The 19040-nt window shown below is 41.1% G+C and overlaps 1 protein-coding gene across 3 annotated transcripts; it reads left to right on the forward strand.

The window, feature by feature from the left end:
• Nucleotides 1–380: 380 nt before the first annotated feature.
• On the forward strand, nucleotides 381–18082 carry LOC306936137 (dual specificity mitogen-activated protein kinase kinase 6). 3 transcript variants are annotated; one of them, XM_079519607.1, is made up of 13 exons: nucleotides 381–749; nucleotides 5181–5250; nucleotides 6139–6180; nucleotides 7028–7076; nucleotides 7356–7469; nucleotides 10244–10363; nucleotides 11491–11607; nucleotides 11817–11868; nucleotides 11987–12114; nucleotides 12617–12694; nucleotides 13411–13550; nucleotides 13907–13952; nucleotides 14380–18082. In XM_079519607.1, exons 1-13 carry the CDS (start codon nucleotides 695–697, stop codon nucleotides 14455–14457), a joined length of 1089 nt encoding a protein of 362 aa, XP_079375733.1. In that variant the 5' UTR covers nucleotides 381–694; the 3' UTR covers nucleotides 14458–18082. The 3 variants fall into 3 exon arrangements, with proteins under 3 accessions (XP_079375733.1, XP_079375734.1, XP_079375735.1); XM_079519608.1 differs by lacking the exon at nucleotides 6139–6180 and having other exon boundaries at nucleotides 382–749; XM_079519609.1 differs by lacking the exons at nucleotides 381–749; nucleotides 6139–6180 and adding an exon at nucleotides 1771–2126.
• The last annotated feature ends 958 nt before the right edge of the window (nucleotides 18083–19040 follow it).

Raw genomic sequence — 19040 nt, forward strand, 5'->3', positions numbered from 1 at the left:
GCCCTGTTTTGATCTGTAATTGCGATGCGATGTGAGCTTGTAGATCTGCTATTTTTTGCAACAGATTGCTAAGTTTTACTTTGTCAAAATAGAAAATAAAAATAAATAGCCTACTAAATAGGCTAAACTGGAAAAAAGAAAAAAGTCCAAATGGGACATTAATGAGTATTTTATTTGATAGGCCAACTTCATCATGCCAGTACCTTTGTACTTTAAATCAAGTAGAACTTTGAATACATGACATTTAGGTTACTTGTGAGTGACAGAGTACTACATGGCATTCATGTGGTAGGGTAGGAGGCCTACTTTAGTACTTCAACTGATGTTTTGTTAAGGCATAGGTAAGATGGGCGGAAATACCTATTACCCGTCATGCACTGGTAGGTGCGCGAAAAGTGGGCGGGTATATCGTATCGACTTCGACTACTATCGAGTCTCCGTGACTCGTGAATGTTGTTGTTATGTTGTTGTTGTTGGTGGTGGTGATAAAAAAATATATTATTTAGCTCAGTTTGCTACTTTGCTTGCTGCTTTTCGTGGCTCGGGAACTTAGAGGGTGTACATGAGACGGTAGTTATTGTAATTGTTGCAGCAGGCCCCTGTACTAAAATACTTAACCGTAGTTGTGTGTAGGAGAGAGAAGGACATAGATATTTAATTTAATTTAACACGATCCGTCCAACACGCAACTGCCATGGCGGATTTTGCCGCGTCCAGTGTGTGCGTCTCAAAGAACATCATCGTAAAAAGTAAGTTTTGTTCTAGTTTTTTAACTACACTATTTGAATAATCTATTTTAACAACGTAAACCTACCTATTATGCTTTGCTGTAGTGTAGGCTATGTCAAACGTTAAAATAGCCGAGCTACAACAACACAGTGCAAACTTCTTGATGTATGTTTTGCAGAATGTTTTAGTGACTAATTATGTGGCACCTGGTTATACGTGCAGCTGCAGCATCATGCACTAAATATCTTGCCAGGTTGCAATTGCAACTGGAGATTTGCTATTTTCGACGAATGTTTGTCTAATGTATATAATGATAACTACTTTTTATGTATGTGATGTATGCCATGCTTTTTGTTATTGCTTAATGTAATTCGCTCTGGATTAAGAGCGTCTGCTAAATGCCTAAATTGTAAATTGTTCTCCTAGGTTCCAGGGGGCCCCCAGCTCAGTTCAAACACTTTTCCTTTTAACCTTCAGCTAAGATATTCGAAACAATTTTTAACACAATTCTTGTAACTTTAAGGTAGGCCTCTTTATACTTGGAGTATTTCCAATACTTTTGTATCTCACTCAGAGGCTAAAATTGTACTTTTACTCATTTAGTTAGGCTACTAGTTACTTTGCGAATACGATATACATTCTTATAACAATGGCTATACACTTGCCCTATTTTAGTAGTAGTAGGCTGTTTGGAAATAACCACGGTTGTTGTGCTATTTTCATTTGGAAATAACCACGGTCGTTGTGCTATTTTCAAAACATTTTAGTACTTTTGGTAGTATATACTCAGGTAACATTTAGAACACATGTGTTTTACTTGTCACCGAGTATTTTTATATTACATTTACTTAAGTAAAATATCTGAGTTACTACTTCCACCACTGATTATAACACTGGCACAAAAAAAAGAAAAAAAGCTCAGTGTTCTCAGCACACTATGGAAAAACTACAAAGCCCACAACTGTTCCATGTGGGGCAGGAAATACGTCATTGCGTACCACTCCGTCGTTGTAGGATCCTCCTTCAGCTGTCAGACTTTGGCCACCCTAAAGTGCAGCTTTTTTGTTAGCAAACTACCTTTAGAGCTGCATAATATCCAAGCGCTCGCCTTTTATTCAAAGTCGTGCATCGATCAGGTAATCGATCCGTAGCCCTGGTGGATTAGTGGGCAAAAGTGCGACGATTGCACGGGAGATAAAAAAGACAATCTTTTTTGATCGTTGCTAGCTTCTTCTTTTTCTCTCTCTCTTTTTTTTTGCACGAAAGCAAGCAAGCGCAGATCCTGAGCGGGGTGTAGAGGGTAGATGCAGGGAGGGAGGGAGTGAAAAAGGCAAAAGTCTTTGTGCTTCCCTTCCCCCTTCATCAAAGCAAAGGGGAAATGTCTCTCTCTAAAGGAGGTAAGGATTTGCTACGTTCGCCTGCTTTTATTGTATTTTAATTCTTTCCCCGTCTTATCATTATATGCATTTGGAGCGCGATTGTGTGTGTGAGGTGGGAGTTAGCTATCTGTCGCTGTAACCTTATACTACCAGGTGGAAATAAACTGCACGTTGTCGCTGCTGCCTGTGGAGAGAGCGAATAGAAACCAGGTCTTTTAGTTTTGTTGTATTCCTGCTTCTGTCATCACCACGACACGAAACATCCCGGCAGTGAAACATCCACCTCGGAGCATGAGGATTATTATTGTAACACTGTTAAATGACATGTACTACAGCCATTCACGCTGAGAGTGTGCAAAATGTTACATGTAATAACTCAGGGTGTTGTTGCTGTGTTGTACGTGTAGTTCAACACGTGTGTGGATCGTATTTTTTCCGTATTCAAGACATGTTCTTTTCTTGTATGGATATAAATAAGTGTATTATTCAGCCGGTAGCACTGTACCTTGCTGCACAGCTCATTTAGGTCTGTAATAATGGTTATAATGGAGTAGGCTGCACAGTGTTACCACAGGTGTTTTTCGGCCTTATGGTTGTCATGACTCATTGACTGGGTGTTGGGTCCTTGTGATTGGTCAAGTTAGTCAACAATTTATTTTTAGAGTCGCATCATCTTGAAAAATTGTCCACACCTGTTAATTGAAATATCTCAAAATATGTCTGCTGGCCTTGGCAGCAATTCAATCTATAACACACCTATATCACACACTTATTGCTGGTTTAAATGTGGAGAGAGAGGGAAAAATTGCATTGTTTTAGAAAATCCACACCTTGGAAAATCAAGGTCCTTCCCCTGCGTCAGACATAGAGGGCATGATGATGATGTCAATTTACATTTCAAGTTCACCGCGTGCTATTACACAATCATACTAGCGTTACCATGGTCGGGAGTACACACTGTTTTGAGAGGGCTGTGCAGATTGGCTGTGTGCTGTGCTCAGGCAATCATAGCCTTTGGCCTACCATGGCATGTTTTGACTTGCATTCCCAATGACTGCTGCAGACGTTCACTGTTGACACTTAACTGGCTGCAAGCAGTCTGGCATAGCTGCTACGCAGCTTCTATACTGCTATTGTTGTGTAGATGAGACCAACGCAAACCACATTTCTGACCATTTACAGTTAAGTTGGGGCTTTGGTTCATAATGGGCGGAGAACGCCTAAGTGCAACGCAATGCAATTTGCAGCATTGCTTTGGCATGTTCAGAGATTTGATTCCCCTAACGCCGGTGATAGAGTTGTGTGGAAGATTATCTGTGCGTGACTCATCATTGTCCATATACGGACTTGCTCCGGGGCCCCGAAGCTTCCTGATGGTGACTCGCCACACAGCTATTGACACTTTGATCCCATGCACAATCCAGAAATACTTTGTATAGTTCTCTGCATTCACAACTTGTCTTCTGAACACCGGCGTAGGCCCCAAGTCAATCGGCACGTGTCCGCTCTAACTAAGGCCGTTTAGTTTCATAGTTGCTCCGGTTCAGAAACTAAGCAGGTCTTGCCACAGAATGCTTACAGGAAAGCCTCAGCCCAATGAGGACAGCAAGCAGCCTGTCCAAGTGAAGTGACATCATATTTCCCAAAGGGTCCTGACAGCTGTTGTGTTCTGAGAGGATGTGTCCAGTGTGACAGACTGAGTCATCTCCCACTTTGCAGCCCCAGACCACAAACGGACTCCACACACGTGCCCCGTCTGACCACGTATGACTGGCACCCTGACCCCACCTGCTGCCTGCTACCTGAGAGAGCAACATGCCGTGGGGTGTCCAAGTCAATTGTGGCTGTAAACATGCACAGCTTGCTGTGTCCTGTAATCGTTACTTGGATGCATGCCGGTGTCTCTTTCAAAGCGAGATTGAGTTGAAAATGTGTTAATTACAGACAAATTATGGATGTAACTGAACGTGGCGTCCTGCATTGCTCTCCTGCGGTGCCAGAACATAGCTTTAGCTCTCGAAGAGCTTTGACATGCCATGCTGTGCTAGATTAGATGTCTGTCGTGTATTTAAAGTATGCAAACTTTTTTTCTTCATTGCACCCCTTGACAGAATACAGAGCCTAGCAGTATCGGATTCAGCTTGTTATCTGATATAGTGGATTGAACAAAAGGCTGCTGTATTTGTCACATCATACTAGGGAGGTTATTATGAATGCTCCATATTTAGCTATTACAGGGGAAATGCTAATCTATTTTTAGTGACCATGTGTGATTAAAGCACACGTGAATCTTTGTTGCACAGAGAGATGCAATGGAAGTGCTCTGTGTTGCCTATTAACCCAATGAAGGGAACAAACACCAATATCCTTGTCAAAAATAATTTGTTGAGCTGTTGGGTTTTCTTTGTCTTCCTGGTAGTTTTAGTTTCCCGCTAGCTGGGTCATTCTGGCACGGACCCATGGCCCCTTGTGGGAAGTCCCAAGGCTAGGCCCTGCTGGTAAAACATGTTTATGAATGGACTGCCACTACTTTCACTGAGCAAGGTCCCAGAGCTCCAGGGCTTACACTTACAGCAACATGTGTAGTCTTCCAGAGATTGAGAAATGTAATATTAAAAGGTTGAGATTCTGAAAACATTAGGTATACTTGTTTGCAGTGATGGCAAATAAAATGTAAGACAGGAAGGGATTCAAGGAAGCCTTTTTATTTCCTTGGGGTCCCCCCTCCTCCATTTCTCTCCCTCTGAGTCATCATTATCATACCAATGAAGATTAGTCATTTTCACTTTACAGTACGTTGGCTTCCCTGCCGTCTCTCTCTATTGTGTTGGGACTCAACTTTGAGTACACCCTAATCTGAATAGATAGCAAAGCAATGTAAATAGTGTTTATCCTAAATTCAACACATCAAAACCTCCTAATTCTTTGAATGAAACAAAACAATTATTCACATGCCCATAATCCCATTTGGTTATTTTGAGGTCAACCACAGTAGTTATAAAGCCAATTTGCAGATGAACTTAACTTTAGATCTTAAACTTTATATTCACAAGCCTTTCACCTCTCTTGCAGGGAAGAAGAAGAGCCCTGGACTGAAGTTGTCCAAAGAAGTGTTTGAACAGCCCCCACCAGCAGTAGCAGCGTAAGACCCTTCTCTGTTATCAGGGTGGAAGCAGAACTATACCATCTGCACACTTCATACCATAAGTGTTGTAATCGCAAAATAAAACTGTTATCGCTTTTCTTGTGGAACACCTCTATAGGAGAATTTGTGATTTATAATTGTACACTGGAAGGAAGAGAGGAAATGTGCCTTAAAGGGGCATTCCACCCATTTTCAACATTTTGCTATGTCATTAATATACCTTAGAACTGTTGTGTGGAAATAATAAAAAGTCCCCCCGATTCTGTGTTTCCTAGAACTAGAGGTCTGAAAAAAATCATTAACATGGTGAAACACATCTTGATGATGTCATCAAGATGCGTTTCACCATGTTAATGATTTTTTTCCATACTTACAGTTCTAGGAAACACAGAATGGGGGGACTATTTTATTATGTCCACACAACAGCTCTAAGGTGTATTAATGACATAGTAAAATGTTGAAAATGGGTGGTTTTCCCCTTTAAGCACTTAATCCCCAGCATCAATATCATGGGGATCCTTTGCAGAAAATTGCAGATCTACAAGCTCACAATGCGTTGCGATGCATTGCATTCCGCCCTTGTACACTGAGCTCAACAACGTATGGGACTTTGTTAATTTTGTTGATGAAGACTAAAGGTACTGGTAGTTAACTTTGTTCATCAAAACTGTATTGAGTATTCCAAAATAAGATTAAAAAAATGCTTTTTGACGGACAATGACCCGCTCTACTTCTCTAGGAGGAGTTTGCTCATATCTCGATCTGGATAGCATAAATATTAACTGGTGTAGATGGTGTATATATATATAAATAAATATTGAGGTAGCGTGGCATATGACAGTGACACAACAGTGTGTTGTCTGTTGTTGTTTCATTTTGGTCAAGATGCTGCGTTTGTTTCCGGCTGGGCACCGAACCACAGACTTGGTATGGCCATCTCCTGGTATGGAGAGTTATTGCACGGGATTTCCTCTGAGCATGCGCACATAATTTCCGTGTGTCATCGGCCGGCTGATTAAGTGCCCAGTCTGTTGCAATCTGTGACAGTTTTAACAAGTATTTGACTAGTCTGAACAAGACTGTTGTTTGGTGGAGAGGGACCTTAAGACTTAAAGACTAAGGTTTTTGATATTTAGTCGACTAAGACTAGACTAAGACTAAACCATTTCAGAAGACTAAATGGACTCAAATTAAATGGTGTTATTTAAAAGACTAAAACTAAATCTTTCTGTCAAAATTAACATTGCATTAAGACTAAAAGACTAAGATTTTGATATTTAGTCGACTAAGACTAGACTATGACTAAACAATTTCAGAAGACTAAATAGGACTAAGACTAAATGGTGTTATTCATAAGACTAAATCAAAATCTGCTGAAAAAAATTAACATTGATTGATTGATTGAAGAATTTATTAACAGTTTGCAGAATTACAGTACATTTCAAGCACAAACTCAATACAAAGGCTGTTAACTGTGAGTGGACGACCCAATTAAGCATTACACTTGTTTCCAACAGGGTCCACCATGTTCAAATCATCAAAACATTTAGAGACGTACAAATAGACACTTCTATAGACAGAACAGGAATTCATCAACACTGGTCTGGTATGGGATTTAAGTGGTTAAATGACTATTGACCTCATATGTATTGTCTTGTGGCAATATTTACTTATAGTTAATATCAATTATTACAATAAGCTTACAGAATGTATTTGACAAATCACCATATGCAAATATCCTGTTTGTGCTCAATTTAAATTTCCTCTCCTACAGGCCCCCTCGAGATCTTGACTCTAAAGCCTGCGTCACTATTGGAGATAAGGTAACGAATGGCCTGAAAAAAGTGAAAATGTATTCTTTCCAAATGGTAATTTGTTTAATTGAACAAATGAATTAAACTCTGAAGGTGTTGTACTCTGTCGAACGACAGTGTCCTATGCCTAAAATAGCCCATCTTACAATGCGTTGCATCACGACTCGTTGTGAGCTTTTAGATCAGCTATTTCTTGCACAGGACACTGTCTTACGACTAAGTATAAATCAGACTTACACTCACACTTTCACTGTTCTCTCTCTCTCTCTCAATCTCTCTCGTATGCAGAATTTTGTTGTGAAGGCAGATGACTTGGAGCAGATTTCCGAGCTGGGACGAGGGGCATATGGGGTGGTGGACAAGATGAGACATGTGCCCAGTGGAGTTATCATGGCTGTCAAGGTAGGCACACTGCTCAGGTTACCTTGACTTGGCTGCACAGTAGATGTACAACTGTTTTTAAAATAGTGCTGTGAGTCATCGATGTACTCAACATATGCTCTCGACTTGGAACACTTCCGGATCGATTCTGTGACAGAACGGCTTGGAGTATCTTTAGAAAAGTGTATATGGAAAAATGACTATTTCAAGGCTCTTCCCTCGGTCCTGTCTGTTTTTTTAGCATCAGGCTACTTTTAATGGTGCCTGAGTCTCTTGAGAATGCATCAGTGATATTGAAATGTAAGCACGAAAACAAAGTTGGTTGTTAAATGCTTGTTTCTTTTGCTCACTGAACTCCAGAAACTACTAGCAGTATTTGCAAGATCCCACATGCAAAATTGCAACCTCAATCAATTTTATCTATGCCTGACAAAGCGGAAGAAAACTAGCAAAATGGGAGAGTCTCTAATAAAACATGTTGCCTATGTTGAAGGCCAGGAATACAAACTGTTTTACCCTATTGCACAGTGTACGGTTTTCATGTCTCTAAAGTCTTGCTTTTAAACCAGAAATTCTTCCATTCCAGTAGCATCAATGCAGCTTCAGTATGCATATACTAAGAAGTTCACAAACTCTTTCTTAATGGCGATTAGGTGCATGGGCATTGTTGTGTCTGTGCCTGTTAATATTAACATAGCACCATTAACATAGCACATTAACATTTAGCACTTTTAGACACCTTGAGGCGTAGCGCTCAATGGGTTTCAAAGGGTTGTTTATCTTTTGTTTTGTTAAGTAGGGCGGGTAGCCAATGAGAGATGACAGTGTCAGATCGGACTTAGGGTGTTACCTCATCTACATATAGAGGTAAAACAATCGATGTATGTAAAAAATTCCTTAACAAAATCAATCGTTAGTATACATTTTACTTGTCATAAATGTAATCAAACCAGTCTGAATTATCTGAATGGCATCTTGCCAGTAGCAGCAAGTTGCAGAGACTGCATGGGTGCTCGCACTTGCACGATCAGTTTTCTATTGCTCATACTATGAGCATATTATGCACAGCACGTCAATGATATCATGTCACCATGTGGGTCAATTAACCATGGCTGAGTGGGCACTTTGATTCTAGTTTGTGAGCTAGTCAGGCCTCGAAAGGTCTCCCACACAGAAGTACGTGATGGGGGTTGGGTGGGTTTGACCCACTGGAAGCCAGAGGCAGGGGGAATGGGGGGGGGGGGGGGTGGATATGACTGACTTGTGTAACGGGTTGTGTCTGTCTGTGTATTTGGTGGAGATGTCTATGGTGTAGAAGTGATGACACGGCCACACAGAGGACTTGCTCTCAATCAGGTTGTCTTTACTTTGGAGCTCCTGGTTTGAACACACTAAAGTATGACACTGGTCATCAACATTAACAGTGCAGCAGCAGCATACAGTACACAAATCTGCAGCACGGAAATCATTTCCTCTGCTGAGGCCAAGTACACTCATGATGTGATCGTATAGTGGTAATTCATTTATTTATTTATTTATTTTCATAGACCACCTAACCCAGTGAGAGCTATTTTTCTATTTAACCCATTTTGGGCAGGAACCCTTTTGGTGTTTTAAACATTATGTTATAATTTAGATCTACATACGAGCTTGTAGGTCTGCTATTTTTGAAAAATCGTGAAAATATTTATTTCAGAAAACTGGAGGATTTAGAAGATTTTTTTTTTAATTTTGAGGTCAGGCCTAAATGGGTTAAGGCTTGCAGAATATTCCAAAATTCCACAGATGGAGCATAAAACGACAGACAATAAAAACCCTCATCCCTTACAAAACACCCACATTCTGCTGGAATTACAACACAACAATGTGTGACATTCAACAAAGCCTACCTGGTTTGAACACATTTAAGTATGACACTGGTCATCAACAGCACAGCAGCAGCATACAGTACACAAATCTGTGTAACAAAGTGAAAATAATTAATATAAAGTACAAAAAATGTATTTATTGTTTGCAACGGAGGTCTCATGCACCTACCTGCAGCAGGGAAATCATTTCCTCTGCTGAGGCAAAACTGTGGTGTGCAAAAAGGGACACTACACACGCAGCTGCACTGGTCATCCACCAGGTGGCTTTAGTACTCTATGCAATATATTGAAAGGCAAGCGCATTGAATTTGTAGAAATTAATACAAGGCTATTTCTAACTCTGTTACACTTGGTTACTTCTGTTATGACACTTATTTTTGCCCAGGGTGCCATGCAAGCTAGAACAGCTAGTAGGGATGCTGCGATCAAAGGTTTTGAGGGGCACTAGCCCCTCCCATCCACAGCTTTCTGGGTTTGTGGTAAACGGTAAACACAAACATTGAAGACAAATGTGAGGGCAGAAAAGTGAAGACGGAAAAGTGAGAACGCAAATTGTGATTGTTTTTCACTTCCGATCCGATACTGATATGGCAGAATCGATACCGATCCGATGCAGATAACCGATCCAATACAGCACATATTTAAGTCTCTCTATGTCTGTCTATTGCTGCTGCGTGCTGACTAGCTGCCTGTGAATAGCAAACACTTTTATGATCACGTGGCCTCTGCATGCTGCTGCATGCTGGATCTGCTGAGTAGAAGAGCTGGAGTTGACTCGGAGCGTTTGATCGGTCATCTTTGCTGCAATCCAATAAAAAAATGTTTTGGCTGATATTGGGCCGTTATCCGATCAGATCGCAGAATCCCTAACCGCCACTAGAACCTGGCAGCCCAGATCAATGATATAATATAACTTCGTCTCTGCAGAGGATCCGGGCCACAGTCAACACCCTGGAGCAGAAGAGGCTACTAATGGACCTGGATATTTCCATGAGGACAGTCGACTGCTTCTACACTGTCACGTTCTACGGTGCCCTCTTCAGAGAGGTCAGTAATACCCTATATACTTTGTTAACTCGAATCCTGCATGGTTCTATCCATGCCCCCCTGCGAAATATTAGACAGAAATATAAACAGCACGAGGTACAGTCAGACATTTGAGCTACATTTGACCACAAAAACATCCTGGGCACTTATTTCCATTGTGGATCTATAAGCTCACAACACGCCATGAGCTTGTAGATCTGCTATTTTCACCGAATGTTCGTTCGCCAATTATTTTGACATGCCCAGAATAGTGTTTTTTTTTTTTTTTTAATATATATTTCGAATCCTGCACTGAAATATTTGGATGTGTGTGCACCTCTTGACCATTTAAAAAAATATATATAACAATGTGTAGGATGCAGGATAGGGGGCACGGTGGCACAGTCGGTAGTGCTGTCGCCTCACAGCTAGAAGGTCCTGGGTCCCCTAGGGTAGGTACCCTCACAAAAAAACATGCAGTAATCCTGGTCTCTAAACTACCTCCACCTGGCCAGCCGGGGCGCCTGATGGAGGGGAAAGGAACTGGTCGGAATAACGTGTTCCTTCCACGCGCTACGTCCGGCCGGGGAAACTCTCCCCTGTCAGGTGAAAAGAAGCAGCTTGGACTACTCATGCATAGAAGGAAGCATAAGGTTAGTCCGCTGCCCCCCCAGGTTGGCAGAGGAAGTGTAGCGCCCAGGATTACATTAGATAATTGACACTGGGTGAAAATCGTGGGATCAAAAATATTAAAAAGAAAAAAACAATGTGTAGGATTTAGACTCTAGCAGTGGCACCGCTGGGGGACGATATTCGAGATCGAGAGTTGAGACTAAAGAGCAACTGGTCATTGTGGCGAGGGGCAAGCTTGCAGCGGCAGCCAATACACAACGACGATTGTGCAACAAAATGGGAACGGTGCTAAAGAGACCACAGGCACCGGTCAGGAAAATAAATAGACCAATAGTGGGGGGACATTCAAATGACCTATGGACTCTAGATCCTACACATTATGAGTATCATCTTTGTACCTTCCACGATGATTTAAATTCTTTATTAGGACTATCCCCATGAGCAGCATCTCGTGGCGGTCATGTCGATTATGACCATCATCATCACTTAACACTTGTTCAACGCTGTGTTCTCAGGGGGATGTGTGGATATGTATGGAGTTATTGGACACCTCTCTGGATAAGTTCTATAAGAAGGTCGTTGAGAAAGGCATGACCATCCCAGAAGACATCTTGGGAAAGATCACTGTAGCAGTACGTCTATGACTTCTATCTCAAAATGTTTCTTTTCTCCCACATTTATTATTTAATTCAATTTGATCGTGCTGGATATAAAAGATATTTAATAACTTAAACCCTGTATGCTTCGTTGACTTAAACAACCCTATATACTTTGTTTAGTCCACTTTTCATGCCAATCCCTGGTTCATGATCCACTATTCTTCATCCTTGTGACTTTGCAGATAGTTAAGGCATTAGAGCACCTGCACAGCAACCTGTCTGTAATACACAGAGGTAAGGAGAGCGCTGTTTTTATTTATTCTTTTGCAGACAATTTATCCTCACTTACAAAACATTGCATTGTCATACATTGCCTGTTGCTGATCTTATCCATTCTCTCATCTCTTTCCAGATGTGAAGCCCTCCAATGTTCTCATCAACACTCAGGGCCAAGTGAAGATGTGTGATTTTGGCATCAGTGGCCACCTGGTGGACTCGGTAGCCAAAACAATGGATGCTGGCTGTAAGCCCTACATGGCGGTAAGCAGGCCGAGGGAGAATTGGGAAGAGACTTGTAGCACAGACTAGTTGCTGACTTGCTGTAGAACAAATTGAACCCAAAACACTTCTTAGGGGTCAATACTTGGTCACCTTCTCTTTTCCAACAAATATTGTCTCCCAAAGTAACGGATGTACGGAATGTTCGCCTCAGAATAGGGATGTATTGCTGCGTTCACACCGGCAGATTCACAGCATATTTGTCACGTTGTATCTTTGCACAAAATGCATTTTGAGACCCCACAAATTCCCCACACAATCATTGTACAGTTGTGGCCCCCTGCTTAATCCAGTTGAATACCCCTGCTTTAACATGTTTGAAAACGGTACGAAAAGAACAGTTACAAAACTATGCTAAAAGGAACACAAAATTCCCCAAGGTGCACCTTGGGGAATCTATTGTTGTCCATAGCAGCGTCAATTATTTACTTATTGTCAAAAGGAATATTGCTGTCACTTATTGTTTATCACTGTCCTGTTGTAGCCTGAACGGATCAACCCTGACCTCAACCAGAAAGGCTACAGTGTCAAGTCAGACATATGGAGTCTAGGAATTACTATGGTGAGTAGAACTGTAATTCAACTCTCTACCAGCTTTCAATGTTTTTGTTTTCAAAGAATTAGCCACAAGTCCTATATACTTCTCTTACGTCAGATATTGAAGATGGCAGATCTACAAGCTCACAATGTGTTAATAATGTGATAATGGGGATGCTACTTAAAAAGTTAAAAGAAAATCTAACTCAATTATTTTAGATGTTATAGAATTCAGCAAAGAATTAAACACTGGATAGGTACAGGAAAGAGCAAAAATAAAATTTGATTTGTAGTCCTTTGTAGTACGAATTTCATATTAATTTGCAAAAGCAATATCCTATTTTATTTATTGTTTAATTTTCATTCCTTCCACTCCCTGATATACTGTATGTATTCCACTCATACATACATCAGGGGTTCTCAAAGTGCCAGGGGGTCCACAGCAAAATGATTGATAGTTAGGAACCAAATGGACCCTTACAGATGTGTAACTCTGAGTGTACAAATGGAACCCATTGGACAGTTACGGCTCCAATGGGTTCCATTTGTACACACACTACTCCAGAGTTTCTGCATACCAAACTGGGGGTCCTTGTAAGGAAAAGGTTTGAGAACCTCTGGCATACATCATGGAGGCAGGAGCCATAAATGAAACCTTCAAATCCAGCTCAGAAATGAAGGTGTGGTACAGTTTACTAAATGGAATCATTTTGTATCTGATTCCCCATTTCTTCTTCCTAGATTGAGCTGGCCATTCTGAAGTTCCCCTATGACTCGTGGGGCACGCCATTCCAGCAGCTCAAGCAGGTGGTCGATGAGCCATCTCCACAGCTGCCTGCCGACCGCTTCTCCCCAGAGTTCGTAGATTTCAGCTCCCAATGGTGAGTGAGCAAGCCTCTGACTCACTCAACTGTACATAACTTTGTTTTGCTTCCTGCTGTGGTGTAAAGGCAGTGGCATCCAGTGTCCACCAGGGGACAGTGTTCTGCTCTCTCTTTGCTTAAACATGAGGCATGTCGGGAACATTTTTATATAACAGCTGTTAGTGTTACTACCTTTTTATATGCAAACATTGATGATTGATTATTATTTGGTAAAAAAAAGTAAATGCAATATAACATACCCAGGATAGACACATTGTAATGAAACACTTATGTCAGTTGTGGTCCTGTAACATAAATGCTGGTGAATATTTTGTTTTAATTATTATTTTTAAATTCCCTCCCCATCTTAACAGCTTAAGAAAGAAGCCAATCGAGAGACCAGCCTACACAGAATTAATGGTACGTTTGAATCTGAATTATTATAGGATTGGGTTTGAACTTTTTTGCCTTTTATGGCTCTCGCTTTTGTCCACAAGAGGCCAGGCTTACACAATGAATGCATTTGGTGTAAAGCAATACACCCATTTAGTGTTCTAAACATTAATCCCTTGTGCCGTGGACAGTAACCAGTTATGTATTTGACTACAATTTTGAGGAATTCTTTACTGCATGTCCATTTTTCAATACATCTTGGAGGCAAATATTGTACTTTTGACTTCACTACAATTATTTGAAAACTTTTGTTACTAGTTTCTTTGTAGATTTAGACTATTATCACAACATTAACCCCTGTTAACCATCCATAAAGCTATGTTTTATGATTTGTTCAATTCGAAAAGTGAAAGCTTGTAAAAACTTGTGTCTATCTTCACGTTTTCTTTCACAGCAACATCCCTTTCTCATCCTGCATGACTCCAAAGACACAGACGTGGCCAGTTTTGTCAAGGTGGTGCTGGCCGACTGACCGGGGCTTCCCTCTCAACTGCACCGGGTCACCGTTCAGGGTAGGCGGACGGGGAGGCCTCTCCATCAGCGGCCCTACTGCCTTACCTTTTCAACTCACTGGAATGACATTACGCAGACTGTCAATTTGCCACGCGCACGAGCACACACACACACACACACACACACACACACACACACACACCCAACCACACATGGATGGGGGGTGGGGTGAACCCAAAGACTGAAGCCAGCTCTTGCTGCACTGGAGCGGGAGTGTGGTGGGTAATATGAACTCAAGTGGTCCAACCGACTGGAGAGGTTTAAATTTGCACCCCCCACACTTCCCTGTGTGTGTGTGTGTGTGTGTGTGAGTGTGTGTGTGTGTGTGTGTGCGCGCGCTCAATTATCCAATTTGACAGATATTTACTGAATTCTGACTCTCTCTCTCTCTCTCTCTCTCTCTCTCTCTCTCTCTCTCTCTCTCACCTGAACAGACAGAGCCAGCCATTATTTCTTTGTCACATATTATGCTAAATATGAATTTCATCTGGAAAAAAAGGAGAAAAAAAAGTTTTGTTTCTGTGTAATGAAAACTATGTACATTATGCATTGGTATGTTTTCTCATTATACAGTTTTTTTATTTTTAAATACTGTATTGCAACATTGAGCGTGAATTGCAATGACCCTTATTCTATGTAGCGGGTGAAGAGTCTGACCTCACTCTGCAGAACGGATGGCTCAGTACAAGGCAGCAGTTGTCATATATCGGTGGTTCTCGACAAATGGCTTTTCCTTTTTCTTTTCCCCCAAGGACCCCCTGTGTTGAGATTTCACGCTGGGTCAAACGAAAGCATTTCGTTCAGAGGGAGAGAGTGCAGTTTTTACCCCGATCAGTGGTTCTCTGATTTTAAGGGCCCCCCAGTTTGATGTATAATTAGTTTTAATCTCTGGGACCCCCCAATCTCAGTGTTAATTTAACTCTGAGGGGGTACCAAATGGATCCAAATGACCTTAAGGCTCCTTTTGGTCTGAGTTACAGACCTGTAAGTGTCCGTTTGGATGGGATGTTGAGAACCACTGTCTTATCTTAGATGTCTTGAACAACTCTTAACCACATGAACCCTATTCTGGGCAGATCATTATGCGAAAATGGCAGCTCCGCAAGCTTGCCACGCATTGTGAGCTTACAGAATGGGAGGGGCCCCCGTATGCAGCCCTGGGGCACGCCGGTCAACTACGTCTATAGGGTTTAAGACAGTGGTTAATGCAAGGCAGCAATGCAAGGAATCCATGTCATCTGACCTGATTTCGCTCCAGGAAGAGACACCTGTGGAAGCTGCATCTCTCTCCTCTACCCCCTGGCTGCGGTATCTAGTTGGTAGCGTTAGCCAGTGTTGTTACCTGCAGTTGTTAAGGGGTTGTCTATTCACGCTCATGGCTTCATCTTCTTCACTGTGAAATACCTAGCGTTAATTTAACTCTTGAGAGTGTACAAATGTAACCAAATCCATTTGGAACTTAATATCTACCATTAGTATGTATATAATGTACTTATATTAATACATAATAGACGGTATCAGCTACTCCTTTGTTGTAATAATAGAGCTGATTTGATACAGTATTGGCAACAAGGAAGGCGTCCAGACAGAATTGAGCTTTAGCCCAGCGAGACGTCCTCTACTAACAACTTGCATAGTGCAACTTGTTCAGGATGTACAATATGTACATCATACAAGGACGTTGATATTGCAAATACTTGCTAAAACGTAATGTACATTATGTGGTCAATTTGTATTGTATTTAGGTGAGAATGGGAAGACTTAATACTATTTGGAGTGTCAGAACTAGTATGAACCGGAAAGACGAGGCTACTCCATTCAACATTTATGCAGAGTATACATTTAGGGCTGCAACTACCCGATTATTTTATCGATTACCTTTTTTGATTAATCAAATAATCAAGAAGCGTGTTTTGTTTTTAAATATTTTGTATTTTTTTATATTTCCACCAAGATGAACCACTTAAGCATTATTGTATGCTTTATCGCACACTGGTGTTGTGCCAGAATAGTGAAAATGGCAGATCTACAAGCTCACAATGCGTCACAATGTGTTGTGAGCTTGCACATTTAACTATTCTTGAATTTGTTTTGTAATTTTTGTAACGAATAGTGATCAATTGTTTTATTATTTATTTTATAATGGATTCATTTGACTATTTGATTAATTGTTAAGCATTACCTGGGGTGAGGTGATAGGATTGGCTTGGGGAGGGAAACATTGTCATTGTCACAACCCAAATATGGTTACATTTGAACACTCAGTTACTTACCCAAGGGTCTGTTTGGTCCTATTGGTACACTCTCAGAGTTGAATTAACACAGATGATTTTACTGTGTTACTGTGCCATTTTGAAGATTGTTCTCATGAATTTATTGCATTAGTTGTTTAGTTTTTTTCCCCTCTTTTGGACTTGGTTTGGGCTACGTTTTGACTCGACTGGCAGCATTTCAATGTGTTTTGCTTACCTTTTCTGAATGAATGCTGGAGTCTTTTCTTTCTTTTTTTTTTTCATCAGAGGCACCTATTATTATTGTTTTGTTATTTCAGAGACCTTTATTATTGCCTTACACATACAGTATATTATTAGGGAAATAATTTATGTGTTGAAGATGTAAATACTATCTCTTTGTTTTTCTCCACGTAACTTGGCACTGTTGTCACCTGGCAGTGAAGAAGCTCCTAGAGTGAGTATTGGTTAGTTAGTTTTAAACTTTTAATACAGTGTGACACACACACACACACACACACACACACACACACATACAGGGCCAGCTGACTCTTATACTCCTATTTTGGATTGATGTGCTGTCAAGTTCCACCGCTCAGGTGTCTGTGCCCTGCTTTATATGGACAGTGACGGCCCCATTTTCCCCCCGGGCTGTTCTCCTGAGTGCTGGACTGAGAGCCTCTATCTGGGCCATAGAGGGCAGCCATTATCTCTTCTGTCTGACTGTACTATGCAGTGACCCTTAATGCCTGATTCATGCTTTGGCGGCATAGTGTCTCGTGACGCAGCGCTCGGTAAACCCTTTTCCCTTCTTTTTATGGAACATGTTGCATGGTACTTCATCGCCGGAGCATAAAACTGGGCTTTAAACTGGGGTCCACATCAAGAGACCCTTTGCTATGGGGCACTTCCCCCACTTCAAGTGTTCAAAGACTGTGACGGTGATGGTGACGATAGTGACGATGGCGACTGCCGCGTGTCCCTTTTTTACGCGGCAGTCGTTCACTCCCTCTCCAGTTTACACTGTAGTGTGATCTTTATCAAAAGTCAATCAGAGCGAGGAGTATTTATAATTGTGAATAATAAGGGAAAGCTAGCAACGCCACAGAGAAGCTGCTGTAATGATATTGTTTTCCCAGTAGGTAGGCCTTTGAATGGCCATTCCCATAGTGTGTTTAGGGTTGTTTTCTTTCTTTTTTGTTTTGTTTTTTGCTCATCACAATGAGAATGGAACACTTGCTCTACCTCTTAACTCCTTCACTCTATTTTCCACCTTGTCATTGGGTGGGACTGACAAACTTGAACTACGGGAAGATAAGAAAAACTAAATAAAAATAAAGGCTTTATTCTTCAGTTAGGTTGTATTGTGTTTTCTTTTATTTTTTACACCATACTACCAGGAGCTACTGTATTCCACACTGCAGGCTGTCCGCTTGTTGCATGAATGGTTTCCCTATTTGTTAAACATGGTGGAGGGAACCTTACTTGTTAAACATGGTGGAGGGAACCTTACTTGTTAAACATGGCGGAGGGAACCTTACTTGTTAAACATGGCGGAGGGAACCTTACTTGTTAAACATGGCGGAGGGAACCTTACTTGTTAAACATGGCAGAGGGAACCTTACTTGTTAAACATGGCGGAGGGAACCTTACTTGTTAAACATGGTGGAGGGAACCTTACTTGTTGCATGAATGGTTTCCCTCTTTGTTAAACATGGTGGAGGGAAACCTTACCTGCATAATTGCCTCCCCTTAAAAATTCTAACCAGGTGCCCACTTGGACTAAACTCTTTTACAGCCGTCTGGGTGTAATTTCCTTAACCGTATCTTATCCTTAACTCCATTGTGGGTAGAGGAAAGATGAGTTTGTTTGTTCAAAAGCTTTTGGAATGTTCTGCACTGATCTCCGATCCTCATGAGAATTTATTCAAGTCTATAAGACCAAGTTTAAATAATCAAATTGAATAAGTTAATGATTAAATCAATAGTTTGATCAAAAAAGAAAATTAATCATTATACAAAGACGTTTCTGAGGCTCATCAACCACCCCAATTTATTCCCCTCGGTCCAAGTGACATGGTAAGGCATGAAGACCTATTTTGTCAGAACGTCATGTGCGACTTTTCCACAAATAGTCTTTGGACGTCACCCCAGTCCGACCCCGATCAAAAATCATCAATCAAGATAATTTATTTATTTTTTTCAACGGGGAGAAACCGGGTGTTGAGTGTTTTTATGTGCAACACTTTGAATTGCCTTGCCTTCAAGTTACAAATGGATATATTAACACATTGGATTAGATTTACTTTCA

This window comes from Electrona antarctica (genome assembly GCF_951216825.1).
Source record: "Electrona antarctica genome assembly, chromosome: 14".
NCBI lineage: Eukaryota > Metazoa > Chordata > Actinopteri > Myctophiformes > Myctophidae > Electrona > Electrona antarctica.